The sequence below is a fragment of the Diabrotica undecimpunctata genome, chromosome 4 (genome assembly GCF_040954645.1).
Source record: "Diabrotica undecimpunctata isolate CICGRU chromosome 4, icDiaUnde3, whole genome shotgun sequence".
Classification (NCBI taxonomy): Eukaryota; Metazoa; Arthropoda; class Insecta; order Coleoptera; family Chrysomelidae; genus Diabrotica; species Diabrotica undecimpunctata.
In genome coordinates this window covers 157594332-157610082 of record NC_092806.1, presented here as the reverse complement: position 1 = coordinate 157610082, position 15751 = coordinate 157594332, and the positions used below count along the sequence as shown (strand labels likewise).

At 35.3% G+C, this 15751-nt stretch overlaps 1 protein-coding gene across 5 annotated transcripts in view; it reads left to right on the top strand.

The window, feature by feature from the left end:
- Window positions 1-15751, top strand: part of dia (diaphanous related formin 1) — a 109851-nt gene that overhangs the window by 73734 nt on the left and 20366 nt on the right. For all 5 annotated transcript variants that reach the window (XM_072530720.1, XM_072530719.1, XM_072530722.1 and 2 more), the window contains 5 exons: window positions 7014-7555; window positions 9059-9198; window positions 12190-12376; window positions 14884-15060; window positions 15171-15323. In XM_072530720.1, the coding sequence (XP_072386821.1) occupies window positions 7014-7555; window positions 9059-9198; window positions 12190-12376; window positions 14884-15060; window positions 15171-15323 (1199 nt within the window). The remainder of the gene's footprint in view (window positions 1-7013; window positions 7556-9058; window positions 9199-12189; window positions 12377-14883; window positions 15061-15170; window positions 15324-15751) is intronic.

Genomic DNA, 15751 nt, shown 5'->3' with positions numbered 1-15751 from the left:
TCGAGTTTGAAAAATCACATATTGTTATCATCCAGGATAACCTGAAATCTAGTTTTGGTATCTGATTTAATTTCTCCCAGGATTTGTCAAGCCGCAGCATTTTGTCTTCCAAAGGTCAGGTTTTGGTTGTTTCAAGTTTGTGGGACACTGTTTTTTCAAAACTAAGGAAACAAAAACCCTAAACCTTTCTTTATAAGCAGCAAAAGGATTTTTTTAAACGGCGTCCCAATTTTAAATAGTTTAGAAATCTTCTTGTTTATTATTTGCCCAGGACATTTCTGTAAGTATGTCTTGATTTCTTTTTCGTAGTTAGTTCTTCCAGTCCCCCCAAAAAAAGGAATCCTAACCCACGACCTTGCACTCCAACCAAAACGCGAGTAGTTGTTCGCAAACGTTTCATTTTTTTTGTTTATCCTATCTCCAAGCCCAGTAATTGTTCAGTCCCCCCTTTTAGACCACTATAAGCAAAATAATATTGTAGCGAGATTAAATAAAACGAGCGGTTCGAATTTATATAAATATATTTATTTATTATATACTAAAGTTACTATGTTCGAGAACATTCTGGCGTAGTCCCACCTCTAATTCGTCTACGTGACGTGTTATTCTACCTCGCACTCGATACATCGCGAATGTTCTTAATGCCTTTTTAGGGTTGCAACCGTTATATGGGCCATGCCGAAAGCATGTTCGTAACAATATTGTTACATATACCATATAACGGTAAAACGAAGCACTGCATATAGAAATATTTTCTAAAACTATTTAGTTTGTCTTCTCGTCAAGAATACATTAGAATTAGTGTCATAATTGAGACGAAATATCATAATATAGTCATGATAGGCGTATTTGGTGAGAAATATGTATCGACGGACTTTTTGTCAATCAACCACGATATTTTTTTGGTTTTTATATCTAATAATATCTTTTTATTTATCTATATACTATGGGGTAGCTATACAGTGCTGATAATTTGCAACTGAATGTTTAAGAATGTTTACAATGCGATTGTTGGTTTCCCTTGATAAAATTTAAAACGATGACGTTGAAGAACTAGTTTTTGGAACAACTTATCGAACATCTATGAAAAATCCATTGTGTATAATATTTCCTTATCTATTACAGCTCTTGTTTTTTTAATAAAGCAAATATGTATGTTCATCATATTGTATTTTTGTCGTCGGGTGCACTTTAAGAAAGATCTTAATCATAGAAATGTACACATCTGATAGAGATGTGTAAATCTTATTTAATATTTCCGATGTGAACATTCTATTTTTAAGATTTGATATCGATGTCTTCTTTTTGTTAATTTTAAGCTTCTGTTTCTGGTAACTTTTATTAGAATCATTGATGGCTAGTATAGTAGGCAGCAGATAGCGATACTATTCAAGTAAAGGACTAATTTCAATCATTATGAAGGCGACAACTGTTACAGACGTTTTAAAAATAACGCAGATGTCCATCTCTAACTAGAAATTTCAATATTCTTAGTATTTCAGGGAAAATAACTGATGGAAACCAGAGAGAGATAGAAGGAGTGAAGTAGAGATGAGAGAGAGATAGAAGGAGTGAGGTAGAGAAGAGAGAGGGTTAGAAGGAGTGAGGTAGAGAGGGTTAGGGGGAGACAAAGTGAGAGAGAAATAGAGAAAGGATCAAGGAGAGAGAAATTCCATTATTCTTTAGTATTTCACGGAAAATAAGTGAGGGTGATTAACCAGGAGAGAGAGAGGGATAGAAGGGTGAGGTAGAGAAAAGAGAGGGATAGAAGGAGTAAGGTTGAGAAGAGAGGGATAGAAGTAGTGAGGTAGAGAGAGTTAAGGGATGACAAAGTGATGGAGAGAGAGAGAGAGAAAGAGAGTGTGGGGGAGAAAAAGACGGAGGGTCAAGTTGAGAGGAACTACATTATTCTTTAGTATTTCACGGAAAATAACTCGAGGGAGATTAACCAGGAGAGATAGGGATAGAAGGGTGAGGTAGAGAAAAGAGAGGGATAGAAGGAGTAAGGTAGAGAAGAGAGCGGGATAGAAGGAGTGAGGTAGAGAGAGTTAGGGGATGACAAAGTGAGGGAGAAAAAGGGGGAGGGTTAAGGAGAGAGAAATTCCAATATTTTTAGTAGTTCACGGAAAATAACAGAGAGATTAACTAGAGAGAGAGAGAGAGAGAGGGATAGAAGGAGTGAGGTAGAGCTTGAGAGAATTGAGGGAGAATGGGAGATTGACAAACAGAGGGAGTGAGGTAAAGAGAGATTTAAGGTGAGGAAGAGAGAGGAATTGAGGGAGAATGGGAGATTGAAAAACAGAGGGAATGAGGGAAAGAGAGAGAAGGTGAGGGAGAGAGAGGGATTGACGGAGAATGGGAGTGAGGAGAGGGAGTAGCGAGAGTGAGAAATTGGGAGAGGCTGTAAGGGAAGAGAGAGGGAATGAGGGATTGAGAGAGTGGGAGTGAGGGCGAGAGAGGAAGAGTGAGAATAAGTAATAATTTAAAATTATTCTTTACAGACAGACACATTATTCATAACAAATCTTAAGATGTATGGAGCTTTCGAGACAATTTGCGTTTCGTATTAGATTAAACTAATATGTGATGTAACGTTAACACTAACAAATTTTTAATTTCAAACTTCCATCCCTTTTCTACTCGTGTGAGGAGTATAGTATAGTAGGAATATAATGAAGTTAATACCAAAGACATCTCAGATAAAAAATCGAAGTATTTTATTTTTGGACGAATTTGATTTTGAACGATTGTTTATTTGATTTGTTTTGATTTCATTTGATATTGGAAATTTTATTTTTATCCCAGCTGATTCTTCAACCTTATCATAAATTTAAAATTCTATCTTATTAATTCAAATTTTGAGATAAATAAAAGATGCTCGTATCAATTGATATGGATTAACTAATCTTGAATTAAATAGACATTTTTGCGTCAGTCACGTAGGCCAGTTCTGCATTTATTGAACTTTAATCTATTGTAAAAACATAGTTTTTACGTAAAATAGGTTATTTTGTTCTCTAAACCTAGTAACAAAGTTGAATATGGTATTGTGTTTCAAAATATCTTTTACTAGGGGTGTTCATCTAAAGTCTTAAGTGTTAATTTCTTGTGAAATCATTCTTAAGTGTTCAAAGAACGGGATTTATTTAATTGCCACAATGTGTCTGGCAAAAAAATTGAATTTATTTGAAGAGGATAATATATGGATTATAAATGGTAAGTTAAATATGATCATAAACCTGGTTTTGATAAAAAAAAGGTAGAATTATGTTTCTAACTCACTTCTCTTTATGTAACCTCTGTATTTTATTTCACTCATAATTTTATCTTCTAGTTCTGATTCTTTCTCTTTTTTTTTCCTCCTATTTCTCTTTGGTTTCGTTCTTATTAGCATTTCTCACGGAGAGTCTAATGATTTCCTTAAGCAGTTCCTTTTGTCCAAAAATTACTGATCCAGCGGACAGTTCTTTAATCTCTGGAACGGCAAATCTGAAACATATAAAATTCGAAAAGAGTTTTAAAAAAGAAGTACCCTTTCGTCATAGTTTACCCGAAAAATTGAAAATTCGAAAAAAAAAACAAAATGGCGGACATTTGAAAAAATTGTTCAAAAATTGACCTTTTTTTCGACTATTTTCAGTAAAAAAAAATTGTATTATTATTTTTTTGGTCAAATTTTGATAAAATATAAGAGAAAACCAGAGCAAACAAAATTCATCAAGGTTTATTAACATCGACTGACCAGATTTAGTCCAGACCAGATAGTTTACCACAATTTGACCAAAAAAATAATACAATTTTATGACTGAAAAAAGTCAAAAAACGTAAATTTTTCAAATGTCCGCCATTTTGTTTTTTTTAAGAATTTTCAATTTTTCTGGTAAACTATCACAATGAAAAAAAAAATTGTAATCAGTTCACATGTTTCCAGCTATCTGTGTAAATTTCTTAACTAATAATTCAGCCTACCATTTAACAGGTTAAGGATCTCAAAGCTCTCGTCTCTTGTAAGATCACCAATGTTCGATTGGTTCCTGTCATTTATTGTAAAAAGCATTTTCTTGTATTATTTGGCTTAAAATCTGTCTTGGTTTTTTGGTCTGTAAAGGAGACATTAAAATGTAAGTAATCCTAAAAGGTATCGTTCTAAATATATAGTATAAGAGCCGGAATAGCGATTATCGATGTGATGCTGCAGAAAGGATAGCACTCATGAAGTAAAACTCGACCATGCACATAGTGAGAGTGAATGACGATATGTAACTTCAAGCAAATTATAACAAACTGCGTTAACATTTACAGTATTAAGAGCACTAAAAACGGCTGAGCAAAGCTCATCTTCAATAGTAGTCACTAAAGACTGCCTAAGGATGCTAATAATCTGAAGTAATATCTGTAAGTAATACTTCTTTCACTTCTGAACCTCTATTTTATCCGACTCATATTTTTATTTTATCTTTTCATTCTGAATATTTTTCCTCTAATTTCCATTTGTTTTCATTCTTATTAGCATTTCTTGCGGAGATTCTATGATGTCAGGTAGTATAATTCAGCCAGAGAAAAACAGGATTCGATCGTATGGCATTTATTTCGGATTTACATATACAAATAAAAAGTAATTATCGTTAAGTACCTACTAAATACAATGTTCGAATACAAAGACGTACTGTTTATTTATTTCGATAGATGGGTGTGACGATACCAAAATACGGCGATCGAGGAATTGAAGTCGTACTCGTACCTCAACGCAGTGCGAGTACTTGGACAGGGATAAGGATGTCTACCTAGTTCAACACACCAGATAGAAAGAATACGCCAAAATCGTTCAACGCACCAGATTGACGCAGTGAGAGGAAGGATTGTCAATCTCGCTCAACGCGCCAGATCGACTGGGTTCGGAAGGATTTGGGACACGTTCAACGCACCTGTCCCCAAGGTCAGATATTCTCAACTCAACGCGTCGAGAATGGTTAGCTGTCTTTCAGTTTCGACTTTTATATTATTCGAGACGGAACAAAAACATGTTTTGTTTAACACATAGGCGTACTCTAGACGATAAAATATATTATCGTCACAAGTCTAGTGACTCTCTGTGAGACTCTCGGCGAGGCCGTTATGTCTCGCGACAGACAACTTGAGTTCGCAGTTTTTCCAGCCTTTTGCGGAGATCTCCCGGCAATTAAATTTGCCTTTGATCGATTTACCCTTAGCTCTTGTCTCTGGTAGCATGACCAACTGTATCTATGTTCTGTATTGGAGATACTAAAATCTGTGGCAAAAATCAAAAATTTAACACTTAACACTAAAGTAACACCGATTGAGAACGATCAATCCGCTTTGAATGCTAAATCGATGTGAGATCAAGTGAAACTCTAAATAATAATAAATTATATACTAAATACAAATACACAGAACACAATAACTACTAAAAATCAGCCAAAATGCAATATTTTTTAGAAGAGATCTAAAAATTTTAATAATTTTGACATTTTTTTGAACTGGTTTACAAGGATACAGTTCCGAATGAATATATAAATTTTATCATTCACGTGGCGAGAATGAATGATGATAGGTGATTTTAAGAGAGTTACAATAAACTGGACCACTGGAAAAGACTGAGTAAGGCTTATCTTCAACTAAAAGTACCATATGATGATGATGATTTACCTGTTCAAGTTTTTTGTTCTTATAAAAAAGCAAGAAAAACATCGCAGCAATTGTATTCCAAGTTTTAAATGGAGACCATGATTTTCCAGAAGTTCTACTCTATTCTGCCTTCCACGAGGCAATCTACTCTTTTACGTTTTTAAAAGATGTTTACACACGATTTATAATAGAAGTTAAGGAGGAGTTATTATCAACTGTCAGGTGTACATCTTTCTAATTTCGCTCTTGCTCTTTGTTGCTTGTATTATCCAGTGATAATATTTAAGAATCTCACTCAGTTTTTGATGATACAACAGATTCAAAAGCTCTTCTGTAATTAACGAAGCAAGCTAAATATAATTATTCGTATCCCTACACAGCTAAGCCAGCAGCATTTAGTTATAAAGGAGCCCAGGTGATCACATTCCGTTCCTGAAACCAAAATGTGAAGAATTAATCAGTCGATAGCATTTCTGTATATTTGGGCAATTTGAGTATGACGATTAATGTAACAAACTTGACTGGAAACTGCTGTAATGAAGTTCAGAGGTTCTTATGTCTCCACTTCTCTTCAATTCCCTTTGTATTCATTCATGTTTAGAAGTGATTTGTCGTTTAAATGGTTGTCTTAATATATCACAAGCTATTACCCGTTATATTTTATTTCTTTTTGTCATACTTGTGCACAGGATTTCCTTGGGCTTCACCCTGTTTGTATGGCGGTCTCTCTCGATTTGGTTCTGGACGTTTTCTTCTAGAAGCTACCATTTTTGGCAAACACTTATCTCGCCTGTTATTGATGAAGTATTTACAATGGTATGATTGAAAACCGTAGAGGTTCTGCTTCTAGCATTTCCCCACTGGGATATAAAACATTGTGATATGCTCTGAATAGTGGATCAGACAATGTACAGCTGTTTCTGTCCTCTACAGTTTACTCCAATGGGATTTCAAACTTCAATTTTCTTCCATAGAGGAACCAGGAACCAAAGGATTATATGTAGTCTATCTTTTGTTTGAGAAGGTCAATTGCCAGGTATCTATGACTTAACAGCTACAACAATTAACAATTTCTACACTTTCTCTAAACACTGTGAATATAATTTTTTTATGATTTTTAATTTCACAAAGACTTTATGATATAATGTATTCTACTTAAAGCTTAAATGTGTTTAGTACATGACACTGGGGTTACTTCATAATTATTTTAAGATATTTGCTAAAGTCTTACAATATGTAATACGTATTGTGAAGATTGTACTTGATAACCAGTATCTTTAAATTACTTTATCACAATTATTTTATCACATTTATTTATCTTAACTAGTTGCTGTATCATTTGTTAAAGTTGGGGACTATTTTTCTAGACAAGCCAATGCAAATTGAGAGTGCAGAAGTCGAAAGCCTAAAAAAACAACTCGAGGAAGCAATCGCAGCAAAAACAGAGGCCGAAGCCAAACTAGAACTTGTCCAAGGCCGAGCGGGTACTACCCAACCTTCCGGCAAATTAGACCCAGCTCTAGTAAACAAAATCAATGTGCCACCACCTCCTCCGATGCCAGGCGTCGGTGCGCCTCCACCACCTCCTATGCCTGGAATGGGTGGCGGTCCCCCTCCGCCTCCGATGCCCGGAATGGGAGGCGGCCCACCTCCTCCTCCGATGCCGGGAATGGGAGGCGGCCCACCTCCTCCTCCGATGCCTGGTATGGGCGGTGGGCCACCACCTCCTCCAATGCCTGGAATGGGCGGGGGACCGCCTCCGCCACCCATGATGGGCGGAATGCCTCCGCCTCCGCCCGGTATGGTTCCCTTACCGGGTTTGGCCAGGCCGGATTTGTTACCTCACGGTTTAAAACCAAAGAAGAAGTGGGAAGTTACGGGACCATTAAAGAGGGCCAATTGGAAAACGGTAAGTTGTTATTATTCTTATCATAACATTCAAAATGCTTTGATAAATGTCCTTCCTATAACTGAGTTATTTTAAACTTAACATTTGTTGTCCGGTTTGTATTTCATCCAAAAATTTCTATTATTAACTATTATAATTAAATATTAACTATTCACATCCAGATGCCAGTAAAGTGGGCGTTTGCCATTCGGGGATTCCCTTGTTACATGATGTCCCTATTACATCATTGCGAGTTTCGCATTGAAAGGTATAACCTGTTATTGTTTTAAAATAATTTTTCTCTTAGCGGTGCTTCGTTTTATAATAAGTTGTTTAAACTTTTGCTGATTCCAAGCTGCAGTATAATAAGCAGCACGGTTTTCGGATTGAAAGATTTCAAGTGAGTGTCGTAAAGTTTTATTTTTCATTAGAAGAGGCTTTTGTCATCTCAATATCGTAAGTCTAATTTTTTTTTATTTCTTTTATTAAGATTTTATTTGGCTCACACACCATCATATCTCCCTTTTTGTGAAGATTGATTACACCCAATTTCAAGTCTGCGGGCGTTTTCTTCCGTTGCCAGCTTTCGGTTATTAATTTATGCATGTGTTTAAAAAGGGTGTCACCACCATTTTTAAAGAGTTCGGCAGAAAGATTGTCCAAACCAGGGGCTTTGTTATTTTTCAGTTTTGAAATGGCTTCTCTAATTTCTTCTTCGGTGGGGAGAAGGGGGGCGGGCGGCTCTTGAGCGTTTTCATCCATTTCAGGCAAAGTAATATTTGGCCTTCTTCACGACTGTCGCTAAGCAGTTCTTCAAAATGATTCGCCCACCTGTTTAGTATCTGTTCTTTGTCACTAATTATGGAACCATCTCTGTATTTACATGCTGTTATTCTGGGTTTGAATTCTTTTCTGCAGCTGTTTATCTTCTGGTAGCATTTTCGCGAGTCTTTTCTATTGTGGTGGTTAACAATCTCGTTTAGAGCGTTTTCGTATGGCTCTGTCTTTTTCCTTCTAAACGTCCTTTTTTCTTCTCGTCTAAGATTTTCATAGTTTTCCAGGTTTGATCTCGTTCTGCGCTGCTGAAGTCTCTTATATGCTTCATTTTTCTGTTGGTTAATGGATCTACATTCTTCGTCAAACCAATCTTCGTTTATTTTAGCAAAGGTTAGGTTTTAAAAAGCCTTTAGCCGCTGTATGAATAGTTTCCTTGCATTTGGTCCAGTGTTCTTCTATACTTAAATTTTCGTCAATTCTTGTCAGCTCTTCATTTAAGATTTTCCTGTAGTTATCCCTAGCGTCTTCAGATTTTAGCATATCAGTATTATATTTCGTAGATTTTGTACTCTGGCCCTTCTTAGCGTTTGATATACGAGCCCTGCATTTTGTTCTTACAGGGTAGTGGTCAGAGTCTATATTAGCACCTCTACATGCTCTTACATCTAGTACATCTAGTTACAATGTTGCCAGCTCCTTTTCTTTTTTCTATGCGCCAAAATGATTTATAATGCTTTTGCTTTTCAGATTCTACCACAAAAAATGTCCGAAAAGGCCTTCTGGGTAAGGGCAAAAGAAGAAGATCTTGCCGAACCAGATATTCTCGACGGTTTGGCTAAGAAGTTCTCGTCTAAACCTGCCAAATTACCAGAAGACGTGACAGATAAGTGAGTATGACTTTGATAGCGTATATTACACTTTATTCTGAAGTATACATTTAATCTATCATATTCAGTGGTCCTACGAAGTGCTTACTCCATAAATTCCATCCTTTAGACTCGAGCTCCATTGGTTTTTTATACACTGCATATAAATAGTGACTAAAAGTTTTTAATGGTACGTGACGCACCTGTGCGTCAATCTGATGCATACAACTGAGCCTATGACGCACTGAGGCGTCATCTTGTGACGCACTAATGCGTCATAAGTATTTGATGTGTTTAAACAGTTTCTTAATAATGTAAAAACCATGCACATTCGTGGTTAACAAATGTATACATCAGAACAAGGTATTTACTTTAATTTTGTGGTTCATTTTTAATAATAATGTGTTTAGATGAGACAGCCGCAGAATAACTTGGCTTGTTGCAATTCATCATCTAAAACTATTTCGATCGTCAGGTAATTCCATCACTATAAGTGTTGTAACTTTGCTCAATGGTGTTTTATAACATTTTGCATGCTAGATATGGCGAGTTTCACCTTTTACACCTAATCACTCATGCGCTAACTCTAAAGCTAAGTTTTTAGTGTTTTAGAAGTAAATTTTGTTATTTTTTATGTTTGAGACAAAATTTAATCAACAAATGGACTATAAGTTTAAGATAGAAGAAACATGAAATAAAACGAATAATTGCAACTTTTTAGGCAATGGTAAACAAAAAATACAGTTTCTTCGCATTCCAATTTTCTACTTCCTTCAATTTTCCTTCTTCGCGTTATTCGTTGCCAATGCGCCTTTCTATTCCATTTCTCTCTCTACTTTTAATCCTTTCCCAACATTACTCTGATCCCTATGTTGCTCCCATCTCCGTGCTACTCGTCCTTTTGCTCTAGTTTCACTTTAAGTCTTTCTATGTTGTTCTTGTTCCCTCGCCCCTGCTGCTATAGTACTCGTTTCTTATATGTTCACTGCTTCACATGCTGTTCCTATCTCTCATCCTCTTTCTTATTTATACAAATATGTATTTCTTATAATGGTTACTTACAAGTGAATTACGCTGTAACAAACAATCCACATTTCCATCAGGGTTAAAATGATTGAAACATATTTGAAAATCAATATTATAGTGAAAATATGATATATTTCCATTTTTCCCCTCTTAGCTTCCTTATGCATATATTGTACCCCTCACATTGACATTATTTACCTGTCGACCTTCTTTCCTTTGCTAATACTTTTGTTTTTTTCTTCGCTGTCTTGCTGCAGTTCCATTTCACCCATATTGCTATTTCTCTTTATGCTGCAGTTCGTCCTTCTCCTGCTTCCGCTCCTGCAAATTCTGATTCTCTCTCCCCTTTTCATTCTCCTAATGTCCTCTTCCTTTATCTTATTTTTTCTGCTCCTGTTTCAGATCCTCCTCCGACTGCGCCTTTTAACTGCAGTTCTCTTTCTAATCGTTTCTCCAATTTTGACGTTTCCTTTATTTCTCCTTATTCTTTATCTCCTACAAACAGACATCACCACAGATAACTCCACATCTTCTTTTGATCCCTATTCTCCCATCAGTATGATCACACCACTGCTATTCTTCGTTTTGCTGTACTCTAAATCTAGGCAATCTCCATTCTCTATTTCCGCATTCGTTCTTTATTGTTGCACCTCTTGGTATTCGTCCTTTCACTCATCTTAGTGCTGTTCTTTCTCCCTTCTTTTTTTTTTCTCCTCATTCTTCCCTCATCGTGGCCTAATCCTTCTGCCCCTCTCTCCCTATTACTCGTCGTTTTGCTGTAGTTTTACTTCTGCTTCCTTAAGAAGATTTCCAAAACCTAAAAAATCCAAATCCCTTTATCTCATAATTTTCTGCTGCTCCTGTTCCTGATCCATTTCCGATATCTGCCAATTTTTCCTCCGACTTCACCTGTTCACGCCATTTTCTTCTCTTTTTCTAATCCTTCCCCAATTTTACTCTCGTGTCTTTTATTTCTACTCATACTCTTATTACATGCCCATTAAAATTGCTGAAATAGACGAATGACATTTCTATGTATTCTAATTTTTCAACGTTCTCCTACGTATTCTGTTTGTTCTGTATCTCCTATTCCCAAGTCCTAAAAAAGTTCTCTTCCCTAATCTTTTTAATTCTTCCCCAATACTTTCCTTATTTCTTTTTATTCCCTTTTTTACTCATACAAATAGTGATACTTCTTCACCAGATGAGATTTCATTCTGCTCCTCCTTCTTTTACTCTTCATTTTTCCCTCATCTTACTCTGAATTTCCTGCTGTTCCGCCTCGCTCCCTATCGTTTTGTTATAGCACAAGACCACATCCTTCTCCGTTTGCTTTTTCCTTTTACTGCTTCTCGTGCGGTTATTCCTCATAATCCTGCATAATCCTCTTTTTCTCTCAGCTTCTTTTACTCTTACTGCACATTTCTATTAGAGCTTCTTCTCTCTTGCTAATTGTTTTACAATTTGTCTCTCATTTCTATCGTTTGTCCATTCCATTGTTTTGAAGGACCCTTCCTTTATCTGGTCTTCCTGCTGCTCCTCCCTCCTTGCTATTCGACGTTTTGCAGTAGTATCATTCCAGATTTTTCTCCGTTCCTCTCATTTACCCCCTACTTTTGCCACATCTGTGCTTATCGTGTAGTTACTTTACAACGTCTTATTTTTTCTCCTCCTATGCTGTTGCTTCTCATCCTGCTTTGTCTCTCCTGCTTCCTCCTTCTAATTCTGCTTAATATTCTTCTCATCCCGTCTTTCTCCTTCCTAGTCTCCCCATAACACTTCTAACAAAATAATGTTGAAGAGTACAATGATATTTCCCCAATGTTTTCTAAAAAGGATCAGTATTTCTAACTCTTGTATCATCGCGTAGATTAATATCTACATATTAATTTGTAGACAAATTGTTTTGTATTAACAGTTTGCTAACTGCATCATTTTTATCACTAAATATCAATTATATTTCATTTAAAATTATTTTTATTTTAGGAGCAATAATACGGGAACGATGAAGAAAGTTAAGGAACTTAAAGTGTTGGATGGAAAAACTGCCCAAAATATTAGTATATTATTAGGTGGATCGCTCAAACACATACCATATGAAGATATTAAAAACGCTCTACTGAGATGCGACGAAGCTATTCTATCTGATAATGTTACCGAACAACTTATTCAAGTAAGTCTTTTTATTTCAGCATTTATAAGTTTTCTTAAAATATTTCATTAATAAGGTAGTTTATTATAGCAAGATCATCTTAAATCGTTAAAGAAAAACTGATGAAGTGGAATCGTCACTTACCGTTCCGATACAATTGGAAGAACACGTTAAGACACTTTGTGAAATACATTATGGGAAATAATCTTATTTTTCCTTTGTATTCTAGTTCTAGGGATGACAATAATTGTTGCAATTAGCAACTAGTACATAGAGAAAATACTATTTATCCGTTTTCTACTTATTTTCTGCTGCCAATAGCTTCATTTCTTGTGCTTTTACAATTGTCTTTTTTCAAGTGTTCAAACTCTACTGTTGTGGACATGATAGTGGTTTTGGGAGTGTCTTGCCAATCTAGATTGAGAATAAGTCTCTTATATTTAATTTTTATTGATTTTATCAAGTATTCAGTACCATTAACAATAAATAACAATGTAAGTTGTAACTAGTATGTTATTACCTCAGTTTGTAACCAGTGCGAGTAACAAAATAGATAGATACTACATATATAGTTTTGGCTTTAATTAGCTAACAAGCGCCATCAAATGAGCGAAACGCATGCGCACGAGATAAAATAAACTAAGTACAACCCATAGGCGTATCTCCAGAAAAAAAAACTAGGGGTTCAAAGAAAATAATGAGGTAAATTATTTACAGCTATTACAATAAGCATAACAATGGTGATGAAAGAGCTAATAAAAAAAAAATTGTGAATAAAATTGTAAATGTTGGGTTCTAAATCTTCTAGTAGTTGGAGATATTAAAAAAAAAAACATTTGCTACAAAGAAAATTTCAAAAAGAGAATTAGAACTACTGTAGTTCTGTAGTTCTTGTGGAACCTGCAGAACACAAAATGATAGGTACATGAATGACTGAGATTTCATCCGTAAGTTAATAGTGTTGGGGCAAGATCATCATCATATGGATTATCAAGTTACAGCAAAATTATGAAGTGGAATCTTCACTTGCTGTTCTGACAAAATTGAAAGAACACATTAAGGCACTTTCTGAAATAGGTTAAAGGAACTAATCTTATTTTTTCTGTGTATTCTATTTCTAGAGATGACAGTAATTGTTGCAATTAGCAACTAGTACATAGGACTATTTATCCGTTTTCTACTTATTTACTGCTACCAATAGCTTATTTCGTTTCATAAACTTCAATGTATAACTGTATAGATTAATCTGGACCTATATAACTTCATGTCTTCTGTTTTTACACTTTCAACTGTTCCAACTCTACTGTTGTGGACATGATAGTGGTTTTGGGAGTGTCTTGCCAATCTAAATTGAGAATAAATCTCTTATATTTAATTTTTATTGATTTTATCAAGTATTCGGGACCATTTAGGATAAATAACAATGTAAGTTGTAACTAATGTATTACTTCCTCAGTTTGTAACCAGCAGCGGTAGTAAAAAATAGGCAGATACCATATAATTTTGCCTTAAATAAGCTAATCTTCTTCTTCAAGTGCCATCTCCGCGGCGGAGGTCGGCAATCATCATAGCTATTCGGACTTTTGAGACGGCTGCTCTGAAAAGTTCATTTGATGTACATCCGTACCAATCTCTCAGGTTGCGCAGCCATGACATTCTACGCCTCCCTATGCTTCTCTTTCCTTGGATCTTTCCCTGCATAATCAGTTGGAGCAAGGTGTATTTCTCTCCACGTGTAATATGTCCGAGATATTCCAATTTTCTTGTTTTAATTATATTTAAAACTTCTATTTCTTTATTCATCCTTCTCAGAACCTCTTTGTTTGTGATGTGTTCTGTCCACGATATTTTCAGATTTCTTCTATACACCCATAGCTCGAATGATTTCAATTTTTTCATTGATGTCGCATTCAAGGTCCAAGATTCCATTCCATAAAATAAAGTCAAAAAAACATAGCACCTCGCCAACCTAACTCTTAGTTAATAACTCTAAATAAGCTAATAAGCGCCATCAAATAAGCGAAACGTATGCGCAGGAGATAAAATGAACTAAATGCAACCCATGGGCGTACCTCAGGGGCGATACCCATGGGCGTATCTAGGAAAAAAACTAGGGGTTCAAATAAAATAATTAAATAAATTATTTACAGCTATTAAAATAAGCATAACAATGTTGATGAAAGAGCCAATAAAAAGTTAATTGTGAATAAAATTGTAAATGTCGGGTTTTAAATCTTCTAGTAGTTGGAGATAATAAAAAATACTTTTGAAACAAAGGAAGTTTCAAAACGATAATAATAACTACAGAATCTGTAGTTCTGTAGTTCTTGTAGAACCTTTAGAACAGAAACTGATAGATGCATGAATAACTGTTGCAATTTGGAGTTTATGAAGCCACGCTGAGATTTCCCTAAGATGATTCTTCTTTTTTCTCCTATTATTGTTGATATTAGTGTTAACAGAATTTTTGTACATGTATTCCATTTAACTTTGAACGCATTTTAAACTTATTCAAAATTTGTTTTCAGTACTTACCTCCTGCCGACCAATTAAACAAATTCCAAAACTTCAAAGAGCAATACAAAGACCTGACAGAGGCTGAACAGTTCTGCGTGAAGATGTCCGAAGTGAAGAGGCTGTTGCCTAGGTTGAAATCTCTCAGCTTTAAGCATCATTACGTGGAAATGGTGCAGGATATCAAACCGGTAAGTACTTTTGGCAAGGTTTTTATCTAATGGAAGGACTAACAGTTTATAAAATTGGTTTATTTTGTTCTTATTGATGAATAGCTAAAGGTAATCATTTTTTTTTTCAGGGAATTGTTGCTGCTACAGCTGCTTGCGATGAAGTAAAGAAGAGTAAAAAGTTTGCCAGGATTTTAGAACTTATTTTACTGATGGGTAACTATATGAACACGGGAAGTAAAAATGCGCAAGCGTTCGGATTTGAAATGTCTTTCCTTACCAAGGTAATTAATTCTATTCGTTTGTTTACTAGAATTGAACTACTAGAGACATCTTTCAACTCATACTTTCGTGATTTTCTTAATTTATATGTATTGGTGGCTAGTTTTGTCGTTTTCCGATTTTAATCGTGGTCTCGTTTCGTTTTACGACAAATTTCGTAAAGGTTATCCAAAATTAAATGTTGTGGCTTAAAAAAATCTCTACTCTTTATGCATTTCATTGTAAGATTGTCATGTGAGTTACTGTAAAAAGAAGAAATATTTTTAACTCTCGTGTATTTATAGTGCAAGGAAATTTCGCTCCCAATATGATTATTTGTATTTCATACAGCAAAATGTGGCAGTTGTAGATACGTTAAAAAACATCACTGACGTCAAACGCCACCCCAGAAGAGTAATGTCTATGATTTGGAGGTGTTTTCCACGATTTT